Source organism: Danio rerio, chromosome 11, assembly GCF_052040795.2.
Source record: "Danio rerio strain M-AB ecotype USA chromosome 11, GRCz13ab, whole genome shotgun sequence".
Classification (NCBI taxonomy): domain Eukaryota; kingdom Metazoa; phylum Chordata; class Actinopteri; order Cypriniformes; family Danionidae; genus Danio; species Danio rerio.
The window spans coordinates 25,825,241-25,840,361 of NC_141031.1; the positions used below are offsets into that span (position 1 = coordinate 25,825,241).

Below are 15,121 nucleotides of genomic sequence, written 5' to 3' on the forward strand. Positions count from 1 at the left end.
TTAGTTCAACAAACGCCACAACATTGCACTTAACACACTGTAATGAGCAGCAGTCTTTCAGCAAAGAATAATGGTGTGTGTAATACCTCTGTGGCCAGATGTTTGGTGGGAGAGGGCTGAGAGCCGGGCACAGGAGAGAAGGGGCTGAGAGGACTTGTCAGACTCACTGAACTTAAAGGACTCGCAGGACTGTTTGTGCTGAAAGAGCCCGATGCTCCACTGGCTACTGAAACACAGACAGATAATAGAGTTAAGTTGTGTCGGGACGTCAAAAGTAACCTAATAATCCCCCCCTGTAATGCGCTCTACGCGTTGCTGTTTTATTCCAATAAAGCATAATTCAATCATAAAACCAATGACCTCGCTCTCTTTTTTCCAATTACTAAGGCTGTTTACAACGCACGCACAAGTGAGAAACACTCTAATAGCGGAAATGCAACAGCAGGCGAAAGGCTTTCTTTTAACATTCCTCCAGCATAACATTGCAGCTCTTTGGTATTTTTCCGCAGTTTGTCAACTACGTTACGCATGACCTTCTCGATGTGCATAAGTCATGACAAAGGTCGGGAACTCAACCTTCTTCTTTCTTCTCTCTAAAAATGATTGATTGTTTAGCTAGAAAATTCATCAAGCAGGGCCATGTGGATATTCTGAAGTGAACTTTTTTTTTGTTCATGCAGAGATGTCAAAGTAGAACTTGTTGTGATTCCCCGTAGAATCCTTCTTCACACAGTTTACACAGTTAGCATTCCTTCATTCATTTAATTTATTTTCCGCTTAGTCCCTTTGTTATTCAGGGGTCACCACAGCAGAATGAACCGCCAACTTATCCAGCATATGTTTTACGCAGCGGATGCCCTGCCAGCTGCAACCCATCACTGAGAAATATTCATACACACTTATTCACAAACACATACAACGGTCAATTTTAGCCAACTCAATTCACCTGTACCACATGTCTTTGGACTTGTGGGGGAAACCAGAGCACCCGGAGTAAACCCAAGCCAACATGGGGAGGACATGCAAACTCTACATAGTAACGCCAACTGACCGAGCTTGGGCTCGAAAAAGTGACTTTCTTGCTGTGAGGCGGCAGCGCTACCACCTCCTCCACCACATCGCCGCTTTTATTTCAGTCAAACAAAAACAAATAATAATAAAAAATATATATTATTGGAAATACTGTACAAATTTCCTCGCTCTGTTGAATATCAATTGGGACATATTTAGAAAAAAAAAAAAGAAATCCCTAGCCACTCGCCATTTTCACTATAGCCACAATTTTGTTTGACTGTAAAAAATTTTGTTTGACTGTAAAAAAAAACTTTTTTACAGTCTATTTCAAAGAAAACCGATCGCACCAGTTGCATTTTCTCTAGACACAGTTGCTTCACCTAAGTAAACGGGAGCACATATTCTTTTTAACAGTCACACGTGCGCTTTTTTTAACAGCGTGCACACTTTTTAACGAACATCACACCACCTGATCGTTCGAGTAATCATTCTCTCATTTGGTATTCACCTGCTTTCTTTTGCTTGTGCGAACTTTGTGCGATCTTTGTCAGTCAAGCTGCTTCTCGATTCTAAGATCACATTAGCATGAATATTGGGCCATCTTTTTTGTCGAACCCTGCTTTTCAGAAAACAACAAGTATTTCCAACCAGGGTTAGGGTATTAAATATAAAAATATATATTTATATATATTTCAAAAGTTCACACTTAGCCGATGATTGATCATAAAGTGAGTTTGGCATGCTGTCCTGGGAGAGAGCTCTGAGCTCATGAGATCCTTGAGCCCGGGGCTTCCTCCCATTTGCAGGGTGAGAGAGGAGTTTAAGCTCAGGTAGGTCTCGAGGGCTCCCCCCTTATTATGGCTAATGGCAAATTGGAAATTGCTATATAGATATACTGCTGGTTAAGAGCTTGACTGTAGTGCCGATTTAGATTAATCAATTCACATATGATGCATGTCTTTGGACTGTGGGAGGAAACCGGAGAACCCGGGGAAAACCCACACGAGCACGGGGAGAATATGCAAACTCCGCACAGAAACGTTAACCAGCCTGTTAAAGACCTAAACCAGTCATGTTCTTGCTTCAACAGTACACTGGGCCACCGTGCCACCCTTTAAAGGGAAAGGTGGAGGAGTAGGGACAGAAGAGAGGATTCTTCAAGATGAAGATAACTGAAGTAAGAAACTCTTGTTATTTATAGTGAGTTAGAAATCCTCTGATTGGTGAATCATGCACTAGCTAATGTGGGACCAGCCGTGATTAATCATAAGCACGTGCTCCTCTCGAAATTAAATAACTTGCCTGTCTTAGATTTTCAAGAAACAGCAAAAAATGCAACTGTTAGTAATAAGATGTTTATCTATTTATTTATTTGTTTTATAAGTTATAAGAGTTATGGGTAAGGCCAGACAAAATCTGCCGACACTTTTTGCTATTTTTGCGCAGCATTTTGTCAAAACTGTTTTAACTGTGATTTAATGTTTACAATGCAAATAAAATTACATCCACTTATTTGGTAAAAAAGCAAGTCTCTCATATAATTTTTCTACTATTAGACAAAACATATTACTTAACAAACTGTATTGTGAATAAATTATATGAACATTTTCATATTTGTCAATAATATTAATGAAATTCCTTTAAATAAATAAGCATAAATTTACACATGTAAATAAATAGACTATAAATAGACTAATAATGGGCTAAAACTTTGTGTAAATCTGCAGATTTCTGTGTGCAGATTACGGCCTTGTGATAAGGTATTATAGTTATAAGAAATAGTATTAGTATTAAGAAGTAATAATAGTACTGAAATTATATATATTCATATTTCACCCTAATTTCTGTTCTAAATCTATTTAATTCTAGGCACAAAACATAGTTACACTCAGGACCTTACGGACATAATTATGCCCATTGAAACCTATTAACATGGCATCATGTAATCCCATTTAAGCACAAAAGCAATGCATTCTTTACTTAATAGATTTCCTGTTGAAAAGGAAATGCAATAATGTAACTGCTGTACTGGTATACACTTCAGGATGTGGTTAGTACATGAGAATTGTAAAATATTGTAATTGTGATAACAGGTTTTACATTAAATCTGACACTGCACAAAAATAACTGTAATAATCCAAAAAATAACTAATTTGGCATTATTTAAAAAAACTGCAATTTAAAGGGTTAAATTGTTCCCTAAATTATTTCATTTTTGGTATTTTTATAGTTGAACCCAACTTAAATACATTCTAATATTAGTCAGATAGAAGCAGAATCTTGTTTGCAATAAATTCTGAGGCAATGTTTCAAAATTTTTGCATATGGTGATGATCATCTGACCTCTGTGCTTGGCTGTGTCTGTCCCTCGGGACGGGTTGTTCTTGTGCAGCCCCTCCAGGACATCCTGAACCCTCCAGAATTCCTTCTGAATGTGTCTGTGCACCAGTTCACTCTGAGACAAGAGGAGATTCTGTTAGACAGGCAATTAATTGCAACAAAAAACACATCTGCATTATTGAAGAGTGCTGTCAGGATCATTATAAAAATGCATTTACCTTTTTATTAATAATTAACAAGAGAATCACATGCTGTTCAATTATTGATTACATAATTCATTTCCACTCATATGAATCAGGAATTCATGTTTCATTAATGGTAAATTTAACACAGCTACAGTATGGGGGGAGGGGATATCTCAGTTTCTCTTGATTTATTAATCTCTTTGTTGGATTTATTATATATGATTTAATTGCATTGTCATTTAAAATATGTATACACAATAAACAAAAACAATAATAGACTGTTAATCTGCATGTACTGAATAGAATAGGAATGTGTTTGAGAAAAATTTTAATATTTTTTAAATTCTATGAAGGTCCGATAACATTTCTTCTAGATTTCATAAAAACATATTGTCATTAAGTACACTTTTAATGAAAAATATTGGTTTATTCTAATAAATATTGATTTTAAATGAATTAATATAAACCTATTTATTTTATTTTATACTTTTATGTTATACATTTTAGTTTTTTATGGAAATGTACTTTACAGAGTAAAACATAATTAAATAACTATGACTCAAAAATACACATAATCTTAGCTCCATATTTTATGATGGTAAAATTAAATTAAATTAAATTAAATTGGATTAAATTAAAAACAAGTAATACAAATTGTAGGATATAATGTAAAAAAAAAATATATATAAAAAAAATAAATAAAAAATAAATTACAGTGGGTAATAGGCTAATTTGGTAATTTTGGTAAAAATCTGCAGATTTCTGCGGAAATATTTTGGGAGTATAACAAGTGAAACCTTAATATATGAAATAAAAAATAACATTTTTTAACTTTTATTTAATGTTTAGAATGCAAATCCAACTAGATTCGCTTTATTTGGTAAACAAAGCATGTCTCTCATATAATATATCTACTAAAAGACAGAAAATATTACTTTACAAACTGCATTGTACATAAATCAGATGGACGTTTTATCATATTAGTCAATAATATTACTTTCATTAATTAAAAAAATAAATTAATATAGACTTACACACATTTACTCAAGTAAATAAACAGAAATAATGATGGGCTAAAAATCTGCAGAAATCTGAAAAAAAACTGTGAAATTCTGCGCACACAGATTTTTAATAGTTAAATAGTTACATAGAGTAACAGTTTAATTTAGAGTCTTTTTTTTATTTAATAAAGATATGGTAACATATTGAATAATTATCTCTTCTAAAGTTAAAACATCAGTATTGTGTTTTCAGCAAATTAATATAAACGTAAAAACATGGCACATTTTGTTATCAAATGCCAAAAACCAACTTCTGGGAAAAAAGCAATTAGTAAAATAAATAACCATGTCTCATACATCCATAGGAACCGAGCTCTCTAAATATTTCCATAGCTGTAATAAATAATTGCTATAGATCTCATTTTACTAGTCTAATTAATTCAGTATCATTAAAATGATCATTTTAATGACATAAGAGTGATCCAGAACTTGCAGTTGGCATCATTTGCATGCCATACGTCTTCATTAATAAATGAGCTGTGCAAATGGAAGATGCAAGGCATTGAAACTAATGAGGATGTTGAACGCTGATGATGATGATGATAATGACAAACATGAAGCTCAAATCCACCATACCTGCCCTCCAGCATTCAGCTGCTCCCACAAATCCCCATGAATGGCATTCACATCATCCTCCAGCGCCTCAAACTCCACTCGGGTGGTGGTCAGGGCCTGTCAACATGGAGAATCATTCAAAACATCTGCTGGTGAGTGTTTAATAGATTTTAAAGGTGTCTGGTGTCTTACACTTGAGGCCTGTGAAAGCTCTCCTCTGATGTTGATCAGCTTGTTTTGCAGACTCTCCTTCTTGAGCTGAAGTTTCTCCATTACCAGCGGCTGGTTTCTGTACAGCTCCATCTCTTGATGTGTGGCCACCAGCACACCCTCTAGGCTGTCCTGAAAATTGCAAGGAACAGGAAATGTAAGGGATGGCAATATTTTAGGTATGATTTGATGGATGAAGTTCAACATTTAATTTTAAATATCAAACTAAATATTTAGTGATTTTATTTTTTAATATAATATAATATAATATAATATAATATAATATAATATAATATAATATAATATAATATAATATAATATAATATAATATAATAGACGCAGTGGCGCAGTAGGTAGTGCTGGGGAGTTTGCATGTTATCCCTGTGTACGTGTGGGTTTCCTCAGGGTACTCCGGTTTCCCCCACAGTCCAAAGACATGCAGTACAGGTGAATTGGGAAGGCTAAATTGTCCATAGTGTATGAGTGTGATTGAGTGTGTATGGATGTTTCCCAGAGATGGGATGCAGCTGGAAGGGCATCCGCTGCATAAAACACATGCTGGATAAGTTGGCGATTCATTCCGCTGTGGCGACCCCGGATTAATAAAGGGACTAAGCCAAAAAGAAAATAAATGAATGAATAATATAATATAATATAATATAATATAATATAATATAATATAATATAATATAATATAATAAAATATAATATAATATAATATAATATAATATAATATAATAAAATATAATAAAATATAATATAATATAATATAATATAATATAATATAATATAATATAATATAATATAATATAATATAATATAATAATATGTGTAACAATCACCAGAAATGTAAGGACTCTAGATCACTGGTAAACTACACACACATCAAATGAACTACACACACACTATCGAACTACAAGTCCTGTCATGCACTTCGCCAACACAGCTGTTTCAGATTGCCATTGATTACACACACAAACAGCCGGAGGATTGCCAAGGACTGATTACGAGAACTATATATTTTAGTTTGTGCTCCCCTCTTATTGTCTGTTGTTTTTTTTTCTTTGTTACCCCCATGATGCCCGTGCGTTTCCTGATTTTTCTTGCCTTGTTTTAGTTCTGTTTTGTTTAGTTATAGTTTTTCATTAAATGTTTTCAATGCTTTGTTTGGATCCACACTTTGTTTTTCCCTCTACACTACACACCAGACTGTGACAATTTATAAAAATATATAACACTAATTACAATATATAATGTTTTTTGAAGCTCCTGCAAGCAATAAACATACCTTTTCCATTCGTAAACGATGAACTACAGTCTCTTGCTCTTTCAAAAGTCGATTCTGTTCACACAATCGGCCAAGTAGTTTCTGAACAGGGACAAAATTAAAGAGTTTATAGGTCTATGTTGTGTGCAAATAGATATGCTGATGTGCTATACATGATTGTACAAAAATACTTACACTGGTCTCAATCTCATTAAGCTTCAGAGTGGGATGTAAGTCACCATACACATCATGGAATGGAGGCACCTGTAAAAGAGAATAAAACAAAACAGAATGATTAGTGAAAACAAGTCTTCTGGTTTACAGTTCAGGATGTAATTAATATGAATAATATAACACTTAAAAAAATATATGATTTCAGGCAAAAGATAATTTAAATATATATATATTATGTATAAACGCAATAAACATTTCAAAATATTTTATATAATTAAATACATATCAACATATTAAATGAATACATGAACAACTACACAAAAACAAGCGCCATCAGAAAATAATAATAATAATAACACAATTTAAAATTCTACATAAATATATAGGAAAGAAAAAAAATACATATATAAATAAATAGCCATGTAAATGTGCGGTTTGCATTATTCTGTAACAAAAACCATCACAAATGTTGATGTCAATGATAACCCCTGTTGAGTCGAGGCTATACACTGACAAATGGCTTTCTTGCTTGATGGTATGAGAAGATGAAACACAAACACAGAAGACGTGAGCAAGATGACACAATACAATGACTACACAATGGAGGATGTATTGTAATACATGGCAAACAAGCACTGGAAATGGCGGGATTCCAATACATGAAAAAAAAGCAAAAACTTAACCAAAAACCAAACTGAAACTGAAGATTGTGGCTGAATTGATATTTTACAACTTTAAAGGTCCCCTGAAGTGCCTCAAAAACGCAGCTCTGCTCGAAGTGTGATATAATTTCAGCTGAAAGACAAGGAAGGGTGTATCAAGTCGCCTCTCCCCTTTTAAAAATAGCCAATAGCGTTTAGTTTATTCCATGCCTCTGCCAGTCAGCATTGTTCAGCTAATGCACATGACAACCACAGTACTGTATATAATAGTAGTGCTGAGTCTCTCTAATCCAGTGGTCACCAAACTTGTTCCTGGAGGGCCGGTGTCCTGCTAATTTTAGCTCCAACCCTAATCAAACACACCTGAACAAATTAATTAAGGTCTTACTAGGTATACTTGAAACATCCGTGCAGGTGTGTTGAGGCAAGTTGGAGCTAAACCCTGCAGGGACACCGGCCCTCCAGGACCAGGATTGGTGAGCCTTGCTCTAATCATTTCTCTGCTTTAAAATACAGCATATGTGAGTGTTTGAGCCGGGACAGTTTAGCCGCTTTTCTGCTATCAGGCTAAATAATTCTCTTTGCTTAACCATTTCATTCTGTGCAAATCAAAGCCAGTCAGTGTGAATATGGATTTGTTTTTCATAATGAAGCTGATAATAAAGCTCTCTATAATGCAATACAAATGTATCAGTCATTGACTTGGTAATGCAGGTGTAATGTAGGTAGTGACATGAATGTTCAGAATTTTTCTGATAATTTTTATAGGTTTTTCAAAACCTTTTTTCCGATATTGAATTATTTGAACAACAAATAAATAAATAAATAAATAAATAGTATGCTTCGGCTCAGCACAGTTTTGTAACTGTCCACAGAACAGTCTGTAGTCATGCCACATCTTATCAGGCTTACATAAAATACAACTGGAATTGTACCTTCTTAGAGGACTGTTCTTAGAACCATTAGCAAGATAATGGAAAAGTGGCTTTTGTGTGAAATGAATGCCAGCGTGAACCAGAAGTATCTAAGAGTGTTTTTTAAAGTATGTTGATGTACAGTACTTCCAACTGAAATGTAAAATTGAGTACTGGTTGTGGCTTTCTTTTTGCACATCCTTTCCTTGTAGCAAACTAAAAGTAAGAGGGGCTTTGATAAGAATATTGTGGCTGAAGTTGTTAAACTGATGTCAACAGAGAAAGACCGTCACTTCAAACATGGAAGTAAATGGTCAGACTTTGATTACCAAAACAAACATTTCTCAATAAACATTGCAAATTTAGATTTCACACAGACTGCAATTAAAAACTAGACTTTATTTGCACCAATGGGAGGCATATTTACACTGTCTGAATCCCCTGTGTAGTGCGCTATGCACCATTATCCACCAGAAAAAGCATAACTGTGTTTCATTCTGAATGTCCCAGTTACTGACTGTGTTGGTTTTGCAATAGGGAGGGAAGTGTATGTTTCAGCATTGCAGTTTTTTGTGCTCCTCCTCTCATTGTTTCAATGAATAAATGTGAAGGAGTTCAGGGCAGGGTTGCACCAGATGTTCATAGGTTCTTTCTTAAACTGGAACTTAAAGTCCACACTAGAGGTTTAGTAACTACTAGCTAGTTTGTAACTAAATCTCTTTTCACTTTGGTTGCACCACTAGTTCTTAAGGCAAACCGTAGTTAGTATAGGTCGCAAGCTCTCCGTAAAAGTCATGCATAGTCGCATTGAATAATGTAATATCCAATAAAAAGCATTTCAATTGTTAAACTGCTTTAAAATTCTACAACTAATGCATCTATATATAACTGTCCTATAAGAATTAAATGACAAATTACATTTTTAAAGCAAATGTATATAGTGTAAATTACAGTCAGTCACTAATAACAGATAATGCGCATACCCGAATGCACGCGAAATACACATAAAGTTATCAAAACATAAAACTTGATTTTTTTATATAACCGACATGTGAAAGAGAAAAAGAGCAGGAAAAAAAAACTCGGTGATGAAGAAACTCTCACTTTAATTGGTGAACACAATTAATACAAAACACTCCTTGAAAGAAAAATTAAACTCTTCTTTCAAAAACCGAACAAAAGTTTAAGATTTGGGAGGAAATGAAGGCTGTGAGTAAATGAAAATCGTTCTTCATTATCATTGCGAGCTCCTCTTTGTAAACTAATCTCAGTGTTGTCTCTAAATAGTAACTTAGGCTGCATTTACACTGCAGAGCTTGATGGTCAATTCCGATTTTGTGACTGTATTCAATTTTTATGTTGACCTGCTTACATCATCTTTTAAAAGCAGGGATGTATAGTAACGAAGTAGAACTACTTCACTACTGTACTTAAGTACTAAAAGGCAGTATCTGTACTTTACTGGAGTATTATTTTTTTCTCCTACTTCCACTTTTACTTAAGTACATATTTTCCATGAGTTTAATACTTTTACTCCGATAGATTTTTTATGTGCTGCATCGTTACTCGTTACTAGGGGTGTCAAAATGATCGATATCAGTTCAGTAATAGGTCATAACCGGTGATTACGTGATGACGTCATTTATCTCCTATGCGCGATGTCGCAATACTATGGCGGAGGACGGAGGCGCGATTGAAGGCGGCACACGAGCCGCTAATTTACTATTAGGGAGAAATGTTGTAAAACTTCACCTCTGCCTCTCTCTTTCTCACTTTGGACATTTGACCCGCTGGCCTGTTTGTAAGGTAACTTTCCCTCTTTTCTTAGCTGTTAAAGCTGTCGATCCATCCAGACACGAGCGTGCCTGATATTCAAGTTTTCTCCACTTTGTCTATTACCTGTGATAACCGCGTATTCTTCCCGCCATGGGTGAACAGCGCTTAATTTCTAAAGCCTTTTCTGTTGAGCAGATGAAGATAATAACCAATCATCATAAGACCTCGCCTGTCAGCGCTCAAAAAGCAGGCGGTATAATATTGACATGAGTTTATTAGCTGTAAATGCTCGTGCTGTCTTCTGTGCATGAGTTTTTTTTGATACATTCAGAAAGAGTGCTTTCTTTAAGCAGGTCAAATTAAGAGTAGGGTTCATATATCTGACTGCTGTATTAAAGAACAAAATTGTATTAAAAATAACCCTACAACTGTCACACCAAGACAAAAGCAATAGATTTTTTTTATTGCATTTCTTAACTCATAATGTCGCTATTTAACACAGTCAATGCATTTTTTTCTCAACACATCCCATAATTTCTAAAATATCAGCCTCTACCAACTGGTTAAGAAGTTGGTTTATGGTAAAAGTACCAGAATTAATAAATATACTACAGAACATATGAAGTGCCAGACCAATTTAATTAAAACAATCAAAATTTAAAAAATTAATACTAAACCATAGCCATAAGCCATAAAGTATTTTAGATTTTCTTTTAACACAGTACTATACACGCTTTCCTGTTTTTCTTTTCTTTTTTTACAATAAAATCAAAATCAAGTGAATTAGTGCAACAGGATTTAGTTTGCTTGTTTAGTTTAGTTTCACAACTGCTTCCAAAAGACAAAACTCCTGTTTATTTTGGTATTAACCAATCAAACTTCAAAACTACCAAAGTGTGAGTGAATAATGCATGTAAGAGAGAAACAGTGATTGTACCTGTGTGTGCGTCTGTGTGTGTGTGTAAGAGAGAGAGAGAGAGAGAGTGTATGAGAGTGTAAAAGAGTGTATTTTCGTGTTTGTGTGTGTGTGTGCCCATGTATATGTATAACAACATCGGTATTACACAGATGTTAGGAGGAGATGGTGAATTATGTGGACATTATGTATAAAATTCAATCACACTAAATATTTTTTTTATTTTCAGAAAGTAAAACTACACATAATTTCCTGTAAGGGTTGGGTTTAGAGATTGGATTTGGGGTTAGAGCATTCAAAAGTATAGTTTGTAGAGTATAAAAACAATTGTAACCTATGTAATGTCCCCACAATTCACAAAAATGTGTGTGTGTGTGTGTGTGTGTGTGTGTGTGTGTGTGTGTGTGTGTGTGTGTGTGTGTGTGTGTGTGTGTGTGTGTGTGTGTGTGTGTGTGAGAGAGAGAGAGAGAGAGAGAGATAGAGAGAGAACTGTGTGTGAGAGTGTATGAATGTGTGAGAGTGTACATTTAGGTGTGTGTTTATGTGTGTGTAAGAGAGAGAGAGAGAGAGTATGAGTGAACATGCTGAATTATCTCATCAGTCAAGTGATTTTCTGGTAAACGAGCCTGACGATGTGAGTTCTTGTACCATAGAAATTATTTACAGAGAAAAACAGTATCATAAGCCATGTTTCTTTTCATTCTGCTTAATCAAGTGCCCCAAAGATATTTAAAATAAACAAAACAATATGATGTCTTTTGACTGCCTTCTTTAATAACTACATTACACAATACTTGTACTTTTACTTTCAGTACTTGAGTAGTAAATTTTGAAATAAACTACTTGCAATACTTAAGTACTAAAAATGTTGAATACTTTAGTACTTCCACTTAAGTATGGTGATTAAAGAGCACTTCTACTTCTACTCAAGTCACTTTTTGATAGAGCACTTGTACTTTTACTTAAGTATGGGTCTCTAGTACTTTATACATCTCTGTTTAAAAGTGACTCATATCCGATTGTCTGCATTTACACTGCACATGGCAAAGATGCAATGACCAGGAAAAAAAAAGAGTGGGCGCTGACTGACAGCTGATAATTAGAGCGCTCTTTTCTCCATTCCCGTATTTAATTTGTTCACTTGCTTCAATTAATTGACAAGTTGTTGTTTTACTATAGTTTATGACAGAAAAGTTCCCATTTGACCCTCTTCTTTTAATCTTGGACATTTTAACCAGTAGGCATCTTAATGTAATGTCCATGGTGTGATTTATGCATGTGATGTCTGCAACAGTTTTATATTAGTTTATGTTTACTTGGGGAATGTTACGTTCTCGCGCGCTCTCTTTCTCTCGGTAGCATGCTTAAATACGTGTGCTATGTGATAATATAAAGGCGTATTTAGTCCTCGTGTATGAGATTTAGGGTTTGGGACTGCTGAAATCTGTTCTGAAATGAAAGTATCAGACTTGATGTTCGTATTCGCTATGTTTTTTATTGATGCGCGACTCGCAATGACAGGTGAAAATTCGATCTACCTGCTTACACTGCAGATCCAAGGGCACAGATCTGATTCATATCGGATATTTTTTTCACATATGAACAAGGTAAAAAATTAGTAAATCGGGATCCATGTGATTTGTTCCTGCTTACACGTACACGGGCCATATCCGATCTGTGCCACATGGGAGAAAAAAATCGGAATTGAGTGACTTGAACAGTGCAGTGTAAATGCGGCCATAGTGTCCCTTTAAGTCACAACCTACACACTGCTGGTGCAACCTGCCCCAGATCAACACTGTATCTTCTACCAATTTTTTTTTTGTCTTATATTTGCAAGTGTTTAGGTAAACCCTTGGTATCAACACTCAATTACATGTGAATAAGTGACACATTTCAGTCTTAAATTGTATGTGACGGGACGATCCGAATAGAAAGCATCTGATTGGTCAGAAGATCGTACGAGAAGCAGAAGTGTGTTGAGACATTATAAACAGATTTGGTGGAAATCAGAAACATTACATTTTGAATGCTAGTCTCTTCCAAATGCATTTTTTGGAAGGTATTAGCTTATAGATTAAGACTAAGATATTAATACTAACACCCCAAAAATGTATGTTGATTTCAGGGGGACTTTAAAACTATCACTTAAAGCTAAAGCACTATCAAAACATCCAACATGCCACATGGAGCAGGAAGCGCAGAGAGAGGCAGGCTCCGTCGGGGCTCAGGACAGCCTCGGCTGAGTTTGCACTGCTGAAACTAAGGCTGCACTGAGGACCAGCGGTGCAGGAATAGCAGCCTGCCTCTCTAAAGGACTCGCCACTCTCTTACTTGTGAGAAAAGTTTTGGTCGAGGAGAGGAACGCTCAACCATTCGGGTTACCATGCTGATTAGGTGATCGCCATCTGTCATCTAGAGCAGAACACACCGTCATTCACCTGGCTTTATGACTGACACTCAGTACGGCCAGCTCTAATCAAACCTAGCTTATACATCCACAGGAGCTAGAGGAGATAGCAGAGACTTCAAGGTTAATTGTCACATTTTTTTCTTCTCCAGTGATTAATTGTCAAGGTTTTTTAAAGTCATTGTTTCTCTATATACATAGTGTATATTCCAAAATGTCATAGACAGAAGAAAAGACAAGTAATATATAAGTATAAGATTTAATAAATATAAAAGTAAATACATAAATAACTTTTAAAACATAGGTTAATTAAATAAATATTTAATAATTGAGTGTGAGTGACGAACAACCGTTAAAGTCCAAAAAATAAAAATAAAAATGAGATAACCATGTGACATTACTTGTATGTGTGAAATATATAGAAACAGTTTGGGGATATTTTCTGCATTTCTAACCTTTAAATAGCGTCACATGGAGAAAAAAAATTTTGTCCACCAAGAAGAAAGGAGATGCCGTTTGCTATCATGCGTGCTTCAGAAATTAAAGGCAAATCCTCTGCAAAAAAAGGAGAGCCGACATAAACAAATGGAAGGACAGAGTAAGGAAGGCTTTGAGGGATGCTGGGAAACCATGTTTAAATCAAAGAGGAGAACAAAAACCTGGGAAAAATCCACTGGAAGAGAAAGAACCACATACAGTATGTGATCTCTCTCTCTCTTTCTGAACGTGCTGAGGAGCACTCATCAGCACAAAAACAGCTAACCTATCAAAGTAAACCACATACCAAATAAAATAAAGCTGTATCAATGCATATTCCCGCCACTCTTGTATAAACTACGGTAAGCAGAGTTTTATTTTTTTATATATTTGTTTATATTGTGAGATGGCGGAACGCGAGAACAGTTTGAAGTAGTATATACATAAGAGCCTTGCGCCAGCTTTTCTAAATATTGAAAATGAAAATATTTAGCTATGATGTATGTCTGCATTGTCGGCGATGCAGTGGCGCAGTAGGTAGTGCTGTCACCTCACAGCAAGAGGGTCGCTGGTTCGAACCTTGGCTCAGTTGGCATTTCTGTGAGGAGTTTGCATATTCTCCCTACGTTCATGTGGGTTTCCTCCGAGTACTCCGGTTTCCCCCACAGTCCAAAGACATGCTACAGGTGAAATTGGTAGGATAAGTTATCCGTAGTGTATGAGTGTGACAGGCCCATACGACAGGCTGGCCGGACGGTATAAAAAAGTGGTTATCATATGGACAAGTCTAAAAATAGAAGACTTGTTAAAAAAGAGCCGACCCCGCAATCATATGGGTAATGGGACTAAGGCCAAATAAAAAGAAGAAGATGTATGTCTGCATTGTATGTATTTATTGTTGTATTTTTTTATTGTTAATAATTGATTGTTATTGCATGTACTGTAAGAAGGTCTATGTATTGTACATTGTTCATAGTGTATTTTGTTTTTAAATATTATTAATGATAATAATAATAATAACAATAAACTTGAAAGAAATGCTTAAAATTAACCTCAAGTTTCTGTTACTGTATTATAAGTAGGATAAAGGAATCAGGTCTTTAGTGGTTTAAAGTGATATGATGAATTGGAGTTATATTATTCCACACTAACTGGACATA

General features: G+C 35.1%; 1 protein-coding gene across 54 annotated transcripts in view; it reads right to left on the minus strand.

Moving 5' to 3' along the window:
• plekha6 (pleckstrin homology domain containing A6) overlaps positions 1 to 15,121 on the minus strand; it is a 183,450-nt gene that overhangs the window by 14,837 nt on the left and 153,492 nt on the right. For 32 of the 54 annotated variants that reach the window (XM_087272681.1, XM_087272675.1, XM_087272660.1 and 29 more), the window contains 6 exon segments: positions 6,828 to 6,896; positions 6,654 to 6,734; positions 5,348 to 5,497; positions 5,177 to 5,272; positions 3,358 to 3,469; positions 87 to 223 (listed from right to left, as the gene is read on the minus strand). In XM_087272681.1, the coding sequence (XP_087128807.1) occupies positions 87 to 223; positions 3,358 to 3,469; positions 5,177 to 5,272; positions 5,348 to 5,497; positions 6,654 to 6,734; positions 6,828 to 6,896 (645 nt within the window). 54 annotated transcript variants of the gene reach the window in all.